We start from the raw sequence: 18,920 nt of genomic DNA on the forward strand, positions 1-18,920 counted from the left end.
GAGAATCACATGTGGGCTGAGCACTGCTGAGCATGGGCCTGAGCGCAGGGCCAGAGGAAAAGGCACACTCAGACACTGCCAGTGGGCCACAAGTTCACAAACCCCTCCAGCGGGCAATCTGGCCATATCCACAAACATGTCAAATATACACTCCTTTTGTCTTAGCAGTTCCACTTCTAAGGAGTTTACCCCGTAAGTATAATTGCAAGGATAGACTTCCTTCCTTTGCATATATTAACGCACAACAAAAGTATCTTTCATTCCCTCCACAAATGCTTACTATGTATCAGATACAATCCTGGACACAGAACTGAACAAGATGAAGTTCATATTTTAGAGGAGGGTGTGGGACCAGCAGTGAACAAATAAATACCTGTCGCAGGTGTGCTACGGAAAATGAACCTCACCTGTCCACTGAGAGAAAGGGACTCCTCCCAATACTTCTTTTCCCTACACTTTAAATCAACACATATGTACATAAAAATCCAAGGCCAGACAGGCAGACATACATGTGATCAACGTCTTCAGAGTCTGAATTTATGTCCTTCGTGGATCTTCTCAGCCACCCAAATCAATGCTGTCTGGAGTGAGTTTTAGAAGGTGAGGGGAGTGGTGGAGAAGACAAGGTTGATCACCGAACACATGCCCCGGGTTCCCGTCTCCCTGCGCCCTCGCCCCTCTGGGCTTCCATCCACAAGTTTCTGCTGCCAGGTGCCTGCCCCGCCTGCTGAGCCCACAGGCGCTCCCCACTGGACACTGGTGACCCGCCCGTGATGGGACAGGTTCAGGGTGTGCGGCTGGCGGAGTAACAGAGAAGATGAGCACCTCCTGCCCCCACAGAGCCCTCAGTCCAGGGCATGGGCCGGCTACGAGCAGCCACAGCTAACACACGACTCAACTCGGACCCCCGGAGGGAGCAGAGGAGGGTGGGGAGGAGGGACACCTAGGTGAAGAAGTGACAGTTCAGCTGAGACCTGAGCTTGGTTAGCAGGGGGCCAGGGGCGGAGCGCGCAGCTGGTAGAGAGCCGCAAACTCTAAAAAGGCCAGCATGGCTCCATCTGAGAATGCGTAAAAGGGTTAGTGAGGGAAGTCAGAGAAGCTTGTCAGCCTTACAAAGAATCACAGATCATGCAAACAAGTTTGAAATTCACCTTAGGAGCACAGGGGAAGCTATGGAAGGGCTTTTTCAGCAGAGATATCACCTAACTTGCTCAAGTTTGGGGCAGGGAGAGGGCCAAGCCAAAGGCCTAGAAACCAGTCACAGAAGGAGGCAGATCCCAGGGAGAAATGACAGGGGCTCAAACTAGGATCAGGCAGGGGGGGTGAGGAGTGGGTTTAGGGTACTAATGAGGTGGCCCTCACCTGTGGGGGAAGAAAGTGGAGGGGGAGAAGCAGGGTCAGAGTCCCGCCCAGACCTCACACCTGCTCGCCCCCCACGGCCCCCCTTGCTCCCTGAGCGCCCATCCAGTGATGACGGAAGAATATCACTCTGCTCTGTGGTCCCCTCCCCAGTTCCTCCAGCAAAGAAAGGAGAAGAAGAACCAGAAACACGTGGGTGAAGGGTCCTGAGCTGGTGGAATGCCACAGAGAGGGGAAGCGCTGGGGGCCTGGCCCTCCCACCCTGCACACACCTGCGGTCACAGCCACATGGCTGCGGCTGCCTGACCTGCCGGGGCCGCGGCGGGCCAGCAGGCAAGGCTGGGATCTGGAAGCTCTCTACCCAACCAGCACCTCCACCCACTGCCACTGAGACAGGGCGGCCGCCTCTCCTCTGGCTGTTCCCTCCCCATCCAGGCGACACAGGAGGAACCTGGCTATCTCAGTGTCCTCCCGCGAGCCCTTGCTGACTCTCCCCATCCCAAGCTTTCTGTCCCACCCCTCCTGGTCCCTTCAGTACCATCTGGCCCTGTGTCTCCTGCACTCCACTCCCTCCTCCCCAGGCTCTGGCAGGGCTGAGTCCCTGTGGATCCCTCAGAGCTCCTTGTGAGGCGGGGGTGGGGGTGGGGGGTGGGGGCGCAGGAGGCAGGGACCAGCTCCCCATCTTCTCCACCTGCAGCAGTGTACTCGATGCCCCTGCTCATCCCTGAATGTCCAGTCAGACCCCACGCCCACCCCTCAAGGTTCCTCTTGTCCTCAAAAAAGCTCACTGCCCTTTGCAGAACTGCCACAGCCACACCACTGAAACCTCAACTGCGTGTGAACCTCTGTAACCCCCTGCGCAAACCAGCCTTCTCCGTTAGCCTGGAAGTTTCTGAAGGGCAGAAACCTCACCACCACCTTCTCTGAATCCCCCCACGATGCCAGCTTCCTGCTCCCATCTTCCAGGCGCCTCCTGGCAGGACCTCCCAAGAAGTTGCCTTTTCTGCCATTCCCCCACACTGACTGTCTGGTGCCAGGAGCAGCTGCACAAAGAAGCTATTTGGAGAAGAGGTATTCGGGGTTTATGGGGAAAATCTGACACAGCCCAGGCCTTGAAGGCTCTCGCGGGAGAAGTCACACCTCTCTAAGTGATAAGCGCTCAAGTAAAAGTGTTAAAAAGAGGTGCTGCTGCGGGGAGTGTAAATGTGGGACAACTTGGCAGAACCAATCACCAGTTTATAAACACGTCTATTCTACCACCCCACCTGTTTATTCTGCTGTACACTCACTCAGGAGGGAATACGAGGACAGTCCCTGCGGCCACTTCCAATGGGCAAAAAGTGGAAACTACCAAAAAATCCATTAAGGGGACATAAACTAAATGAGTTGTGGCGCAGACACCAGCAGGGTGCAGTTCCCAAAAATAATAAGCGCTCTGTGTGCTCATATGAAAGAAACGCAAAGATATATAAGTAGGTGAAAATAAGTCACAAAACGATGCATGTAATAGGATGTAAAAGGCGGGAGGAGAAGGGGACGACGACAGAGGACGAGATGGCTGGATGGCATCACCGACTCGATGGACATGAGTCTGAGTAAACTCCGGGAGCTGGTGATGGACAGGGAAGCCTGGCGTGCTGCAGTCCATGGGGTCACAAAGAGTCAGACACGACTGAGCGACTGAACTGAACTGAATAGGATTTCATATATTACACACACAGAGCTGAATTACTTTTATAGCAATAATAGGGTTCCGGGGAGTGGCTCTTTCCCTTCTCACTCACTTGGGGGTGTGTGTACATCTATACACACAGGCACTTCTGAGATCCTTGAAATTTACTAATGTAACAGAACAATAACAACAAAGGAGTACAAAGTAAACGACGCTGGAGCCTGGACGCATCGTTCCTCTTGCTGGTCTCAAAGGTGAGGCAGCGGCGTGGTGGGTGCTGCAGGGTACCCTCGTCTGCTATGACCGCCTGGATGACCCTGGGAAGGTCACTGAGCTTCCCTGAAACAAGCTTGTCATCTGTCCTGGGCGTCAGACGGGTATGGGCTTGAAAGTCCACAGACCACCCCTGCCACCCACAGGCTATGATCCTTGATATACGACTGACCTTCTCAAAGTCTCCACTTCCTCTTTTATTTTTGAAAAGGAAGGGAAGCGGAATAACATCCCTCACCCTCCCAGAACGTTGCAAGGACTAAGTGATACCATGTATCTGCTGTGTCTAACACAGTGTCTCGCCCATAATACAAACTCAATAAACAGCAGCTGCTATTATAATTGCTAAATAAGGGCAATATCCTTGGCCCTGTCTCCACAATGGGGGTATTGAGAAGATCTAATAAGACGTACAGATGGGATATCATAGCAAGGGGTACTTACGTAAGGCTTTCTCGCCCACCCTAACCCCAAGCCTCAGCCACCACACAGTGAAGATCCCTTTCGGGGTGGGAGAAGTGTGGGATGCTCTCTTTAATCATCCTAGGGAGAAAATTCTAATCTGGTTATTTACTTGGGTCCCCACCTCAACCAGATATGAAACAGCAACTCAAAAGAGGAAAGACCAGATGCTAGAAGGAGATACTGACTTCTGCTAACAATGCCCCAACCCTCCAAATCCTCGCCACTGGGATACCCAGGCTCCTCAGGACACTCTGCTAATCGCCCCACACTTCTCAAGGTCACAAAACCCAGCCCAGCTCCTCAGCCTCTTCCAAACATCTCAGGACACCTTCCTCCCTGAATCTACTCCACAAACCATAGGATCTTTTCCCAGAAACTTCCACAAACACCTCCCACCCCAGGATCCTTCTGAAATGTTTCCTCTGGCTGTCTTCCTGCTCTCCAAAAAGGCTCCCCTTGCCATGCCCCAGGTTCCCCGATTCCTCTTCACTGTCTCCATCCCACCGCCCCTCTCCACAGCTGGCCAAGTTTGACCCTCCCATACTCCAGTTCGGGGGTTCTCCATCTGACATCCCACACACCTCACCTCCCATCTCACGGCGGGGGCCCCCACATCCCCAAAGAGTTTCGGCTCTCCGTTCTCTTCCAACACAGGCTCCTGGCTCACGTCCTGGCTCCATCCGTGCTTCCAACCCTGGGACCCCTCCCCTGCACGCGGAAGCCAGGCCTGCCAGGGCTCCCCAAAGTTTCCTCCTCAGAGGAGAGGACACACACCTTCACGCCCCCCACCTCGCGCCCGGAGACCTTGCTCCGCATCCTTGGGAGTCCTCAACACCGCCGTCATTCAGTCCCTCCAGTCCAAACGCTCCGAAACACACACGCGTCCCGGGCTCCCTGACTTCCTCTCTCGACTCACGCGGGCTCCCCGCCCCGCTCTCGCCCCCGGCTGATCGCAGTCACCCCCGACGCCCCCTCTCCCCGCCCGGGGTCCATCGGGCTCCGCCTCCAGCGCGCACCTGGTCGGGGGCGGAATGGGGAGTCCCTCGTGCGGCACCCTGGGAGCTGCCGGCTCACTCGTACACAAGACCCCTCATCCCCTCCCAACGCTTCGCGGAGCTCTCCCGGGGCCCCTCGGGGCTCCGCGGCCACTCTCCCAGGAACCTTTCCGCCGGCCGGCTCGCTCCCACTTCCAGCAGGCCCGGGTGCCCCGCGCCGCCTCCTCCCGGCGACCGCGCGGGCCGCCCTCCCGCCGCCGGCCGCCCCTCGGCCGGCCCCTCACTCCGGCTCCCGGCCGGTCGCCGTCCCCGCCCGCCCCCCCGGCCGTCCCGGCGGCCATTGCTCCAAGATGGCGGCGGCGGCGGCGGCGGGTGAGGCTGGGCCGGGCCGGGCGGGCGGGGGCCGGGGGTCCCGGGGCGGTGCTCACCTGCAGCTCGGCGCGCTCGGCCTCCCAGCGGGCCTTCTCCGCTTCGAAGCGCGCCCACTCGTGCTGGATAAAGTGTAGGATCCCGGGCAGGCTCAGGGGCTCCGGTCCCGCTGCGGGACCCGGGCTGCCTCCGCCGCCGCCGCCTCCCTTGGCAGCCGGGCCGGGCCCGGGGGCGGGGGCGGAGACCAGGGCCGCCCCCGTCGGGCCGGGGCCCGCGCCGGAGCCCAGCGGGCGGCAGGAGGAGGCGGCGGCGGCGACGGCGGCGGCCGCTCGCTCCTCCATCATGGAGGCCCCGGGGCCGGCCCGCGCGCCCGCTGTGCCTCGCGCGCCTGCGCGGCCGCGCCAGCCCGCGCGCGCGCGCTCGGCGGGGGCCGGGGGGGCGGGTGACGGGAACGAAGTCGGGCGCGCGCCTCGCCCACCCGGGTCGACCCCGAAGGCGCGCGCGTGGGAGGGGGCGCGGGGCGGAAAGGGGGCGCGCGCCCGGAGGAGGGCAAACGCGACCCAGGCTCCGCGCGAGGGTCGCCCCTGGGAAACGCGGTACTTGAGGGGGGGGGACCGCTTTCTACCCCCCTCCTCCCGTTTCACCCCAAAGAAAGACTCTAGCCCTCTCCAGACCCAAATAGCACTCTCCTCCACAGTCACTGTCACTCTTTGAGGGAAAGAACGACCACCAGGGGTGGTTTCAGCAATGGCCCCATCCTAATTTCTGGCCCAGGTCGGTTGTCATGGTAACTCCTCCCAATCTGGAACACCCTTAGCCTCCTCTCTCTTCCACCTTTGTGGTTATGGAGCTCCAACTCTCTCCTGGCCCTGCACCAGGAAGAGGTTGCTAAGGTAACCCAAGTCTCTGGTGGTCCTTATGCCCCTACCCACATCGGTTACTATGGCAACCTCACCCAGCACTCAGGTAGAAAGGACCCCAGCCCCAAGGACAGTGCTGAGGGAAGCAGCTCTTTCCCAGCCCCTCCCCCCAGCCACACAGTTGGCATTACCATGGTAACCATCTCCCCTTTCCCATCGTGGGAGGTCTGTGGACCAAACCAACCAGGTGTTTTTATTTAGAGGAGATGCTCTGCTGAGAAGTAGTTGCTATGGTTACAAGGCCTGGACCATCCCCAGAGAGGTGAGAAACAAGCAAAGCCAAGTCCTGGTTACTATGGTAATGGGGGCAGTCCCCCTTCCAGTGACCCTAAGACCCACCAAGGTAAAGGACATTTTAAGATTGTCTCTCAGGACGGAGTGGATCTAGGGAAGGGGTTGTCATGGTAACACCTGTCACTTCTAGTCTTACCTTTCTGGACACATTTATGAAAGAAGAGGTGGTTATACATTGCTATGACATCCTTCCCATCTCACTTTTGTAGGTGAGATGAAATTGTGTTCTATTGTGTGAAATTGACTGATTGAGGGTCTCCTGGTTTCTCCTTCCTCAGCGATGCAGCTGAGCTGGGCTGGAACTGCTCCCCTGAAGCTCCCTTATCCTGCAACCTAAAAGGTAAGAAATCTCTCAGTGTTACCAGCACTCACGGGGAAACTGCCCTTGTCCCCAAAGGTTTCTCCACACGTCAGATGTTTTCTTTATCCATTACATTACCATTCTACAGCTGCAGCCAGGTGAAGCCTGGCCTGAAGTGAGCATAGATCCCCTTACACTGTTTCGTGGGCAATGGCAGGACAGTCTCAGCTTAACAGTCCTCTCCTCACCTGACTACTTTTTCTCTCTCACAGCCCCCTTTTGTTTTCCTGCTCTATCTGTAAGTTGTTTGCAGGGATTTTGTCTGTCTTGCAACCTCTGGAAGGATGTGCCCAACCACTGTCTGGTTCATCCCGGGTCTCCAGAACACAGAGGACACTCAATAAATACCTGTTTGTTGAGTGACGAGTTAATTAATTAACGGGCCATATTCAGCTTTGAAAGCACCTGTTAGGTGAGGACTGGGGAAAGAGGGTTGTCTCACTGAAGATGGGCTGAATTGGACTATCTTTGTGGACCCCAAAGAGACAGCCAAGTTTATTGGCTAAAATCACAACTCTGAACCCAGCTTCCCAATCCAATCCTGGGTTTGCCACTTCCCTGCTGTGTGACCTGGAGCAAGTGACCTCACTTTTCTGTGCCTCAGTTTCCTCATCTTTTAATGTGATCAAATGTGAAGATTAAATAAGTTGATACTGGTAAAATGCTTAGAATACAGTCTGGCACATCATGAGTGGCTAGAATTTTTGATATTATTATGATCCTGTTATGATCTTTCAGAAGCCTCGTTTCATCCCCTTGGCCCCAGTGTTTTTGAGTCCTTACAGTTGGGGAAGCCAAGACTGACCTTGTCACGGAACAAGATGAGTGCTCTTTCTTCACGGTCCCATCGCCTCCTCATTTGGCTCTCACACCACTGGTCTCTGAGAAACCAGCTCCTGTCCTGTGTTCTATTGGGTGCCTCCTGGCCCAGAGTCAGCCAGACAGTGCCTAGTGAGAGTCAGGGCCAGGGCATGGAGACCTGGATTCTGCTCCCTCTGGCCTTCCTCTCTATGGGGCTCATGTTCCCCATTTGAATAAGAGGAATCAGTCATTCTTTCCACGCAAATTTATTGAGCACCTGGAGTGGGCAGGGTACTGAGCCATGTTCTGGGTATACAACATCAAACAGAACAGACAAAGCAAGACACAAGATAAGTCACATCTACATGAGAACTACTGGGAGAGGAAGAAAGACATAGGAAGTATGGGGGTGCTAGGGTGAGGCGCTGTAAGTAGGGATGCCAAAGGAAGGGGCCAAGATCTGATGGCTGGCGGGGCGGGGTGGGGGGCATCCAGCTGCTGCCGGGCGGGGAGAGCGTCCAGTCAGAGGGAACAAGCTGCAGCTGAGTGGGAGAGGGCAGGGAATCATGTGGGGCCTTGTGGGTCCCAGTGAAGATTCTGGCCCTCCATTTGAGCAAGTCTCCAGCCACAGAAGGTTTGAGAGCAAATGCAGGCAGGACAGGATCTAATTCAAGGTTGAACAGGATCCCTCTGGGCTCCGAGGGGGACCCAGACCATAGAGGACAAGGGTGAAGCAGCAGGATGGTCTCTATTTTTTTGTAAGTGAAGCCAAGCGATCCTCAATTTTTCATTTTTACTTTTTGGCCACACGGCGGCATGTGCAATTCTCAGTTCCCTGACCAGAGATTGAACCCGCATTGGAAGCGCAGAGTCTTAACCACTGGACCACCAGGGAAGTCCCAGGATGGTCTCTTTAGAATTGGTAGACGATTCTGGAACCACCTGAGGGTCTGTTCTGTGCTTTTGTGTACCTGAGTGCTGAAACTCTCAGGTCTTTAAGACCCCGAACATTCTGTGGTTTAAAGTTTCCTCCTCTACTGTAATGTGCGTTGTCCAAGCTTAGGAGTCTTATCTGTCTCTTATGTCTCCACGGCTGGGTCCCCAGTGCCTAGGACAGTGCCCTCTGTGTTGTAGAGTTCCACAAATAGATGCTGAAGGGTGAAAGGAAGGAGGGGCTCATGGACGGTCTAGAAGGCAATTCCAAGGTCCTGAAGAATAACAAGTCACTCTGAAAGTGCAACGCAGATTCTTAAGCATCATCTGAATTGGATCAGAGAAGGACAAGCAGGCCTGGATGGCTGAAGGGGATGGGAGGGTGTTCCTGGTGGGTGAAAGAGAGGAGACAGGGAGACCAGGGCAGGGCTCCAGGTACATGGCCCCAGTGCAGCCCTGGGGACCTGAGTGGGCTACACAGACACACAGAAACCATGCCCCCAGTCATCATCTTTTCCCCAGATACATTTTCGGTGTCCAGCTGCATGCAAGGAACACAGCAGTGATCGAGACAGCCCTGGCTCTGTCCTCTTGGGGCTCACAGTCTAGTCGGGGCAGACAGACCCATTCCCAGACAGTGGCAAACCAGAACGGGCAGCCCAAGGGCTCTGGGAGCCTAGAGGGAATTTCTCACTCAGCTGGTGGTTCAGGGAGGGCTTCCTGGAGGAGGGGGGCATCTGAGCTGAAGCCTGAACATAAGCAGGAGTTCTCCAGAGGAAGAGAGGTATGGGGAGAAGGTGTTCAAGAGAGACTCTTCCAGGCAGGAGGAACAGGATATGCAAAGGCTTAGAAATAAGCCTGTTTGGGAATTCCCTGGTGGTCTAGTGGTTAGGGCTCTGAGCTTTTATGGCTGTGAACCTGGGTTCAATCCCTGGTCAGGGAGCTAAGCTCCCACAAGCAGGGCAGCATGGCGAGAAAAAATTTAAAAATTGTGTGTGGTAGGGGTGAATAAGACCTGTCAGAAGCTAAGCCCAAGATGGCTTAAGCTCAGAATTCAAAGAAGTGTGGCAGGAGACAGGGCTGGGCAGGCAGGTCACACCTTGTGGGACATTGTGAGAAACTTAGACTTTCTCCCCAGAGCACTAGGGAGCCATGGCAGATTCCGAGCAAGAGGAGGAGAGGTCAGGGTGTGCTCTCTGCAGACCCCTGTGGCTACCATGAGGAAGGGACTTGGTCAGGAGACCAGGAGGAGGCTGAGTGGGCATCTCGGTGAACCTGGACTGAAGCAGGAGCTGGGGGAATGAAGAGGAGGGGTCAGAAGTACTCAGGAGGGAGGAAGATTAGCTGGGTCTCTAACGCCTCCCTTTCTGGGAAGGATTGAACCTAAGATGATCCTTCGTCGGAAAACTGTTTCTTGAGTATCTTCTCAAAATGGGGCGAGTTAGTTACTCCTTTTATGCTGGAAACCCGCCCAAGCTTCAAGTTGTGATGAGGATAGGGAGACAGCGCCACCTGGGGGTTGCCTAGAAATGTGACCAGTGAACAGACCGTAGACGGTGCGCTATGGAGCGCAGCCTTTCCTTTGATGCAGCCCACTCTACTTTTTGGGGGGTGGGGAGAGCGGCTTCCCAGGTGGCTGTAGTGGTAAAGAACCTGCCTGCCAAATGCAGGAGACGTAAGAGACGCAGTTTCAATCCCTGGGTCGGGAAGTTTCCCTGGAGAAGCAAATGGCAAACCACTCCAGTATTCTTGCCTGGAAAATCCCATGGACAGAGGAGCGTGGCAGGCTACAGTCCATAGGGTCACAAAGAGTTGGACACGACTAAAGCGATTTAGCATGCATGTACTCTACTTTTTAAAAAATGATTTTTTAATTGTGACAAAAGACACATAGCAAGATTTGTCATCTTAACAGTTTTCAAGCGTATAGTTTAGTAGAGTTATGTATATTCATACTATTGGGGAGGCAATCTCCAGAAATTTTGTCTTGCAAAACTGGAATTCCATTCCCATTAACTTAACAATTCCCCCTTTCTCCTTCCCCCATGGTCCCTGGCAACCACCATCTACTTCCTGTTTCTGTGAGTTTGACCCATTCCATTAAAAAAGAAAATTAATTAGTGGCCAACATTACAAATTGGAATTTCTGACTTAAAACTTCTAGCTTTTCTTGCAAAACCATCTGGCTGATCATCAGGAAAGAGATGGCCAGGTGGCACAGGATTTGAGGAAGTGAGAAGGAGACGGCAGGGGAGAGGGGCTGGAGGGCCACAGCTCTGACCCCAGGGCCACAGTGTGGGAGGGAAAGGAAGGAAAGATCTGGGGTAAGAGCAGGGAATGAAGGGGTCTGGGCATTTGTAACTGAACCCGAAACTGAAGAAGTTGACAATGAATAAAAGGGTGGGACTGAACAAGGAAGGTGGTTCATTCGATAAAAACTTCCTGAGCATCTAGTGTGTCCCTGGCTCTGGGCTGGGTGGCCGTGGGGACCCAGCAGTGACCAAGACAGGCTCTGGACCCCCCTCACACAGCTTGGTCCCTACTCGTAATGAATTAGAGTGGTAAGCTAGAGTCAGAGAACCTGGAGGAGGCTGAAGGAGACCAGAGGGGGTTGCATGACTCAGCCTGGGATCAGGGAGGGCTTCCTGTAGGAGGAAAAGTCAGAATTGAAAAATAAAGAAAGGGCTGGGAGAGGAAGACAAGGCTGAGGATGGGTGGGGGAGTTTCTGACAACCAGTTCCAGTCTCCCCTTTTATCACTGCCCCCACACCAGGATACCCCGGAAGCCCAGCTAGGGCCTGACTTCAGCCCCATGCGGCTCACCCGCTGCCAGGCTGCCCTGGCAGCCGCCATCACCCTCAACCTTCTGGTCCTGTTCTACGTCTCATGGCTGCATCACCAGCCCAGGAGCTCCCGGACCAGGGCTTCCCGCCGTGGATCCACCTCCGGCCCCCGTGTCACCATCTTGGTGCGTGAGTTCGAGGCCTTTGACAACGCAATACCCGAGCTGGTGGACTCTTTCCTGCAGCAAGAGCCCGCCCAGCCGATGGTGGTAGTGGCCGACACGCTCCCCTACCCGCCCCTGGCCCTGCCGCGCATTCCCAACGTTCGCCTGGCGCTGCTCCAGCCCGCCCTGGACCGACCCGCCGCAGCCTCGCGCCCGGAGACCTATGTGGCCACCGAGTACGTGGCCCTGGTGCCCGACGGCGCGAGGGCCGAAGCACCAGGCCAGTTGGAGCGCATGGTTGAGGTGCTCCGAGCCGGCGGCGCACGCCTGGTGGCCGCTCCCATCGCTTCAACCAACCCGGCCCGGTGCCTGGCCCTGAACGTCAGCCTGCGGGAGTGGACCGCCCGCTACGGCCCAGCACCCTCCGCACCGCGCTGCGACGCCCTGGACGGGGACGCCGTGGTGCTCCTGCGCGCCCGCGACCTCTTCAATCTCTCGGCGCCCCTGGCCCGGCCCGTGGGCACCGGCCTCTTCCTGCAGACCGCCCTCCGCGGCTGGACGGTGCAAATGTTGGACATGCCCTTCGGCGCGGCGCGCCAGCCTCCGCTGGCCACGGCCCACGCGCGCTGGAAGGCGGAGCGTGAGGGGCGCGCACGGCGGGCGGCGCTGCTGCGGGCTTTGGGCATCCGCCTGGTAAGCTGGGAGGGCGGGCGGCTCGAGTGGTTCGGCTGCAACAAGGAGACCCCGCGCTGCTTCGGGACGGTGGTGGGTGACACACCGGCCTACCTGTACGAGGAGCGCTGGACGCCCCCGTGCTGCCTGCGCGCACTGCGCGAGACGGCCCGTTACGTGGTGGGCGTGCTAGAGGCAGCCGGCGTGCGCTACTGGCTAGAGGGCGGCTCACTGCTGGGGGCCGCCCGCCACGGGGACATCATCCCATGGGACTACGACGTGGACCTGGGCATCTACCTGGAGGACGTGGGCAACTGCGAGCAGCTGCGGGGTGCTGAGGCAGGCTCGGTGGTAGACGAGCGCGGCTTCGTGTGGGAGAAGGCGGTGGAGGGCGACTTCTTCCGCGTGCAGTACAGCGAGAGCAACCACCTGCACGTGGACCTGTGGCCCTTCTACCCCCGGAACGGGGTCATGACCAAGGACACATGGCTGGACCACCGGCAGGATGTCGAGTTCCCCGAACACTTCCTGCAACCTCTCGTGCCCCTGCCGTTTGCCGGCTTCATGGCGCAGGCGCCTAACAACTACCGCCGCTTCCTGGAGCTCAAGTTCGGCCCCGGGGTCATCGAGAACCCCGAATATCCCAACCCGGCACTCCTGAGTTTGGGGGGAAGTAGTTGAAGCTGCCGCGCCTGCTCCTGGCGTCCTGAGAACATTCGGGCACAGGGCGCTGTCCTCTGCTTGGTGCAGCTGGCGTTTGGTGGGCGGGAAAGGGATGTGAAACCGCCCAGCCACGGATGTCAAGGATGTGCCCTACCCAAGAGTTCCAGAACCGGGGCTCCGGGGCTGGGACAGGGTTTTGGAAAGAGAAGGAGAATATGCGTGTAGGTTATGGGGTCAGACTGTCTTGTTGCAATTTTTCTGTGCCTCGGGTTTCCTTCGGTATTCCGCGGAGTCCAGCGCAGAGGCCAGGACGCTTGGCTGTTGGGTTGCTTTCGCCACTAGAGGGCCTCCTTGTCCTACCTTGGAGCCAAAGCGACTGTAAGCCCAGGACCTGTGTTCCACTGGCTTTCACGTCTTTTGAGCCTTTGGCTTCTATCTCTCTGGTCTCTTGCGCCTGGCTGGACAGGATAACAAACCCGCACACCACCACCACCTTTTTTTTTTTTTTTTTTTCCCCAGAAAATGACCTCCTTCCCTCCTGGGCGAGCCCTTGGGGGGTGCATGCTGCTATTCACCCCATCTTGCAGAGAAGGAAGCAGGCTCAGAGCTCAGAGATGCAGATATGGTTCTGGATCCTAGCCCCAGGCCACTGAACTGTTACCTCGTTATTTCAGCTCTCTGCGCCTGTTCGCCCACTCGCAAGGCAGGGTGAACAGTCCTCATAGCTCACATTTACTGAGCACTTACTGTATATCAGGCTTCGTTCTCAGCATTTCACACGGAGTAACTGACTTACACCTCACCTCCACCGTCTGAGGTGAGAGCTGCTATTATTTTCATTTTACAGAGGAGAAAACTGATAAAGTCACTTGTCCAAGGTCAGACAGCTTGGGAAGTGTCAGAGTCGGGGACTCGAACCCAGGCTGTGAGTCTGGAGACTTCACTGCCGTTGCCCACATCGTCTTTGCAGATGTGGTACCCCAAGGTGGGGGCTTGGGGAAGCCAAACCACTTAGCAGGTGATGCAGTGGCAGCCTTCCTCTGGTGATCGGGCGCCTCAGAGGAAATCCTGTTTGGCCGTGTACCTCCAATATGTGTATTTATTGATAAATTATATCCAGGCATACTAGCATTCTATGTATTAGTAATACAGCTCAAATTATTCCATTTTTAAATAATAAAGAGAGGGCTTTGTTGACCAGCCTTATCCCAGTGACATGTCCTGCACACCCCTTGGGTATGTGCACTTGGCTTTGAGAGCGCAGGCTCTGAAAAGGGAGAGGCCTGGGTTCAAATCCAAGGACTGCTGCGTCCTCCTACTATGAACTTGGGCCACGAGGGACTCTGCTTCTCTGCACCTCAGTATGCACCCGAGAATTAGGTAACGGTGATCCTCAACCCGCAGGAGTAAAGGGATCTGTGAGTCAGGACCAAGTGTGGCTCTTGTCTTTCTTTGTGACCTTAGGCAAGTCACTGCTACTCTGAACGGGTGTGAAGCCCTTGGAGGAGAAGGCTTCACCGGCAAGAGAAGCTAAATGCCACTTCGGCCCAATCTCCAGAGGCTCAGACATCCCAAGCCTGACTTCTTATAATGCAGCCTCTGTTTCTAACCACTGTTTCGAACTTGCCAACTGCTGGCAGTCTATTGGGTTCCCAGGGAACATTCTGGAAACTTATGGGAATGATTCAGGTTATCGATGCGGTTGGACAGTGTTCTTGGCTCTCTGCACAGTCCAGGGAAATGTCTTATATGCAGGGCACCTGCACATAACGAAGCAGGGACCCTTGTCACATACTGTTTCAAGATGTCCCATCAGGCATTCATGAAGGACTGGTGATACTCAAAATATTTTGCAACTGGTATGGTAATATAAATATATAAATCAATATATGCATCACATTTTAAAAATATTTTTTAATTCTCAAAATGATCAAAATTATCTATATATCCATACTTCTTGTTGCTAAGGACGTAACTTGAAGCTCAAATCACTTAAATTATTGTAATGGTTTTGTTTCATTTAGAAATTGTTAGTGTGACTTCTTGATTGACACAGCTGTATATGCATATATACATAAAATATATGTACATATATATATTTAAAACAACCTTTTCTTAGCTGTGGTTTGAGAAAGGAACCACATCAAATGCTTCTAGCAACTTTCCATTAAATGAGAATCATTAGAAACTTGAGATCTCAGTAGATAAAGAATTTCTCTTAGACTCAAACTTAGTGTGTTGGTGTTTTTTTTTTTTTTTTTCGAATTCTCTGTTTGCAGTTCCTAAACTAACAGCAATTACATTTGAGACTTTTCTAGCCCTTAAAATATTGTGTAATCACTTTGTCTGTTCAATATCTTTATATTCAGCTAAGTAATGGAATGACAGAAAACCCATCACAACAACTAACTTGAGCTAATAAGTTTGTTGCAATTTGTCTTTTTGAATTTTACTGCTTTCTCAATTACTCTTATACTGTTCACCAGCCAGAACAGAAGCTTTTTCAATATTTCAACAACCAGCCCATCCACATTAGCACAAATGAATGAAATTTTAGCCCTACTTGGAAAAACCTTGTTAAGAATTATCCAAGCCCACAACTAGACTATCCTTGGGCAAACACAAAGTCCTTTTAGGACGGCTTTCACTAGTTCTGAATTTTCCAGGAAGTGCAACTACCATGAAAGATGAGGGAAGTATCAGGTTTTGTTCAAAGCTTGGCCAGGGATTGTCAACAATATCAAAAAATCATGTTCCACCTGGTTCTCAGTAACTCGACACCTACATTGTGTGTTTATAGCCAACTAGGGAGCTGCCTACTTTACAGGTGTAAATGTTTGGTTTCTCTCAGCTTCTGGGGAGGTGGCCCCACATATCTGCATATACATATTATAAATTTTTATCGTTTTTTTAAAGTTGTTATTTATTTGCTATTTTGACTGCACTGGGTCTTCCTTGTGGTACACAGGCCTCTCTTATTGTGGAGCATGGGCTCTAGAGCTCTCGGGCTTAGTAATTGTGGGCTGGCCTAGAGTTAGTCACTTAGTCGTGTTGGACTCTTTGCAACCCCTGACAGGACTGTAGCCTGCCAGGCTTCTGTGTCCATGGAATTCTCCAGGCAAGAAGCTAAGGTAGCCATTCCGTTCTCCAGGGGATCTTCCTCACCCAGGGATCGAACCTTTGTCTCCTGCATTGCAAGCAGATTCTTTACCATCTAAGCCACCAGGGAAAGAGGGTAGCCTACTGCAATGTGGGATCTTAGTTCCGCAATCAGGGATCAAACCTATTTCCCCTGCATTGGAAGGTGGATTCTTAGCCATTTGACCACCAGGAAAGTCCCAAATTCCTATTCTTTTATTTCTCCTTTTTCTTTCAGTTTGGGCAATATGGGATTATTTTGTGTGTGTGAAAGGATTTGCTTTTTAAATTTTTATTTCTGATCCAAATAGAGTTGATTTACAATGTCGTGTTAATCACTGCTGTGCAGCAAAGTCATGCAGTTGTACACACACACACTCACATTCATTTCTGTTGTGGCTTATTGTAGGATACTGAATCTAGTTCTCTGTGTTGCATAGCAGGACCTTGCTGCTTTTTGGAATCATTTTTAATATCAGGTGTGCGTGGGTTATATTACCTATGAACCTCATTTGAGGAGAACCAAGAAGTCTTTCCTAGAGCTGACATGCAAGTCAGCACAAGCACTGGTGTGGCCCTGCCTGTGGTTTAAACACAAAAGCATTAACTTACAGGTTATTAATCCATTGGTAAATGGTCCCTGCCAAGAGCCCCTTTTGTTTACTTTAGTTTTTGTGTCCCTGCGCAGCATGGGGGATCTTATTTCCCAGACCAGGGATGGGACCCATGCCTCCCGCAGTGGAAGTGCAGAGCCCCAACTGCTGGACCACCAAGAATCCCCTATTATCCTGGCTCTCTGGGGATCCCCTCCCTAGATCTCCCCCTGACCCAGCAGCCCAGGGTTAACACTAGGCACAGTGGGAGGAAACATCTCAGTGGCTGTCAGACGGGCCAATACGTTTACTAAGTAGCATCTTTTGTAGTATCACTACTGGACATCACAGAATATTTGGTCTGAAAAGCAAATGGCACACAGAGACATGTTTACAAATGCACTTTTATGCCCGGCAACTCCCAACTGGAAACGATGCAATGTCCTTGAACACATGAAATAAGCTGTATACATCAGACAGTGGAATACTTCTCAGTGATTAAGGTGGACGGGGGAGGGATGAACTACTGATACGTGTGAAAACATGACTACATTTCTAAAGCATTATGCTGACTCAAAGGAGCTGATGCAAAAAGCTCCATACCGTACAATTCTGCCACTGTGAAATTCTAAAAGAGACAAAAGGAAATCCTTCAGGATCAAAAGCAGATTAGTGGTGGTTGGACCCGGGGTGAAGGAAGGAAATAACTGCGAAGAAGCATGAGGAAATCTGGGGAGGCAGTGGGAATACTGTTTTGTGATGGTGGTTTTTCACGAGTGTAAGTATCTGTCAAAACTAATCCTTCAACTCCCCCGGTGGTCCTGAGGTTAGGACCCTGAGCTTCCACTGCATGGAGCACGGGTTCGATCCTTGGTCAGGGAACTAAGATCCCACAATTCTCAAGGCAAAAACCAAACCTCCTCCCATTGTGTGCTTTGATTGATGCAGTTTATTGTATGTAAGTTATACTCAATAATGTTGACCCCCTCCAGAAAGCAGAATTTGGCCACTACATATTCTTTCTATGTACATGTAATTTCTCCATAGATTGTATATGCAATTTATTACATGTGTAGGTGTTTAAACAGCCATCCCTCATCACCCAAATCCAATCCATTCCCCCAAAAGCACAAAATAGAAAATTGGAGAATAAATAACTGTTTCAATTGAGGAAAATAAGACACCTCTTTCTCCACCCAAAAACCCCAAATGATTTCCCTAAATATCATTCAACACTCTTATCAAACACTTCTTTAACTACCCACTAAGGATTCTGGCATAATAGAAAACATTGAAAACAATTAATTTTTCAACTCAATGGACTCATTAGTGGCTATGTTTGTGCACAATACAGTTTTGCACAGAATCAGATACGAATCTTTTTTCTGGGTCACACAGCAATGATCAGATGTAACTAAATAGCTCCCCAGAAAGGTCAAAGTTACAAGATAACATTTATAATTGGATCCATATTGGTGGTGCCTCCAGGCACCTGCAGTCTACATAGAAACCCAGGGAGGGGAAGAGAATATCAGTCATGAGTAATATGCTTCAACAATGCACAAGAACAGGTGAGTCTTGATTGCTATCTTCTGCATCAGGGATTCAAACAGGACTGCCAACAGTTACTCAGCAAGTTTTTGATTCAAACAGCAAATTGGGATTTTTTTAAAAAAAGAGCAAGCCATTGTTTTAGGGTAATGAGACTTAAGATATCAAGAGGTAGGGATTTCCCTGGCAGTCCAGTGGTTAAGACTTTGCCTTCCAATGCAGGGGATGTGGGTTCCATCCCTGGTTGGGGAGATAAGATCCCACATGCCTCGGGGGCCAAAAAACCAAAACAGAGGCAGTATTGTGACAAATTCAGCAAAGACTTAAAAAAAAAAAAAAAAGATACCAAGAGGAAACTGCATTACTCTGGAGGTGGTTACAGTGGGAAAGGAATTTACCACTGGTGGTACAAAACTTTTAACTAAAAGATAACATACCTAGGAGAGATAATACCCACGTATTGTGTACCAGTTAATGTTTTTCAAACTGTTTACATCTGTGTAACCATCAGTCATATCAAGATACACATTTCCTGTCATAGAAAGTTGCCCTCAACTTTCCTGGTGGTCCAGTGGTTAAGACTGCGCTTCCAAGGCAGGGGGCACAATTTCAACTCCTGGCTGGGAACTAAGATGGCATATGCCCTACAGCTTGTTTAAAAAGAAAGTTCCTTTCTGCCCTCTCCAAATGGATAGATCTTCATGTGAAAGTCACTCAGCCACGTCCTGCTCTTTGGTCTGCCCTACTCTGCGGGCCGCAGCCCATGCAATTCTCCAGGCCAGAATGCTGGAGTGGGTAGCCTTTCCCTTTTCCAGGGGATCTTCCCAACCCAGGGGTCAGACCCCGGTCTCCTGCATTGCAGGCAGATTCTTTACCAGTTAAGCCACAAGGGAAGCCCAAGAACACTGGAGTGG

General features: G+C 52.5%; 2 protein-coding genes across 5 annotated transcripts in view; one reads left to right on the forward strand and one right to left on the reverse strand.

Moving 5' to 3' along the window:
• Positions 1 to 5,491, reverse strand: part of STRN4 (striatin 4) — a 24,709-nt gene extending 19,218 nt beyond the window's left edge. For 2 of the 3 annotated variants that reach the window (XM_018062655.1, XM_018062654.1), the window contains exon 1: positions 5,193 to 5,491. In XM_018062655.1, coding sequence (XP_017918144.1) covers positions 5,193 to 5,477 — 285 coding nt within the window. In that variant the 5' untranslated portion in view covers positions 5,478 to 5,491. Of the gene's footprint in view, positions 1 to 4,785; positions 4,867 to 5,192 lie in introns of those variants that run through there. The other variant, XM_018062656.1, reaches the window with a different exon arrangement.
• FKRP (fukutin related protein) lies at positions 5,095 to 15,143 on the forward strand. Of its 2 annotated transcripts, XM_018062657.1 has the most exons (3): positions 5,095 to 5,136; positions 6,626 to 6,687; positions 11,216 to 15,143. In XM_018062657.1, the coding sequence occupies exon 3, from the start codon at positions 11,255 to 11,257 to the stop codon at positions 12,740 to 12,742; it is 1,488 nt and encodes a 495-aa protein (XP_017918146.1). In that variant the 5' UTR covers positions 5,095 to 5,136; positions 6,626 to 6,687; positions 11,216 to 11,254; the 3' UTR covers positions 12,743 to 15,143. The 2 variants fall into 2 exon arrangements, with proteins under 2 accessions (XP_017918146.1, XP_013826930.2); XM_013971476.2 differs by lacking the exons at positions 5,095 to 5,136; positions 6,626 to 6,687 and adding an exon at positions 10,250 to 10,523 and having other exon boundaries at positions 11,216 to 14,953.

This window comes from Capra hircus, chromosome 18, assembly GCF_001704415.2.
Source record: "Capra hircus breed San Clemente chromosome 18, ASM170441v1, whole genome shotgun sequence".
Classification (NCBI taxonomy): domain Eukaryota; kingdom Metazoa; phylum Chordata; class Mammalia; order Artiodactyla; family Bovidae; genus Capra; species Capra hircus.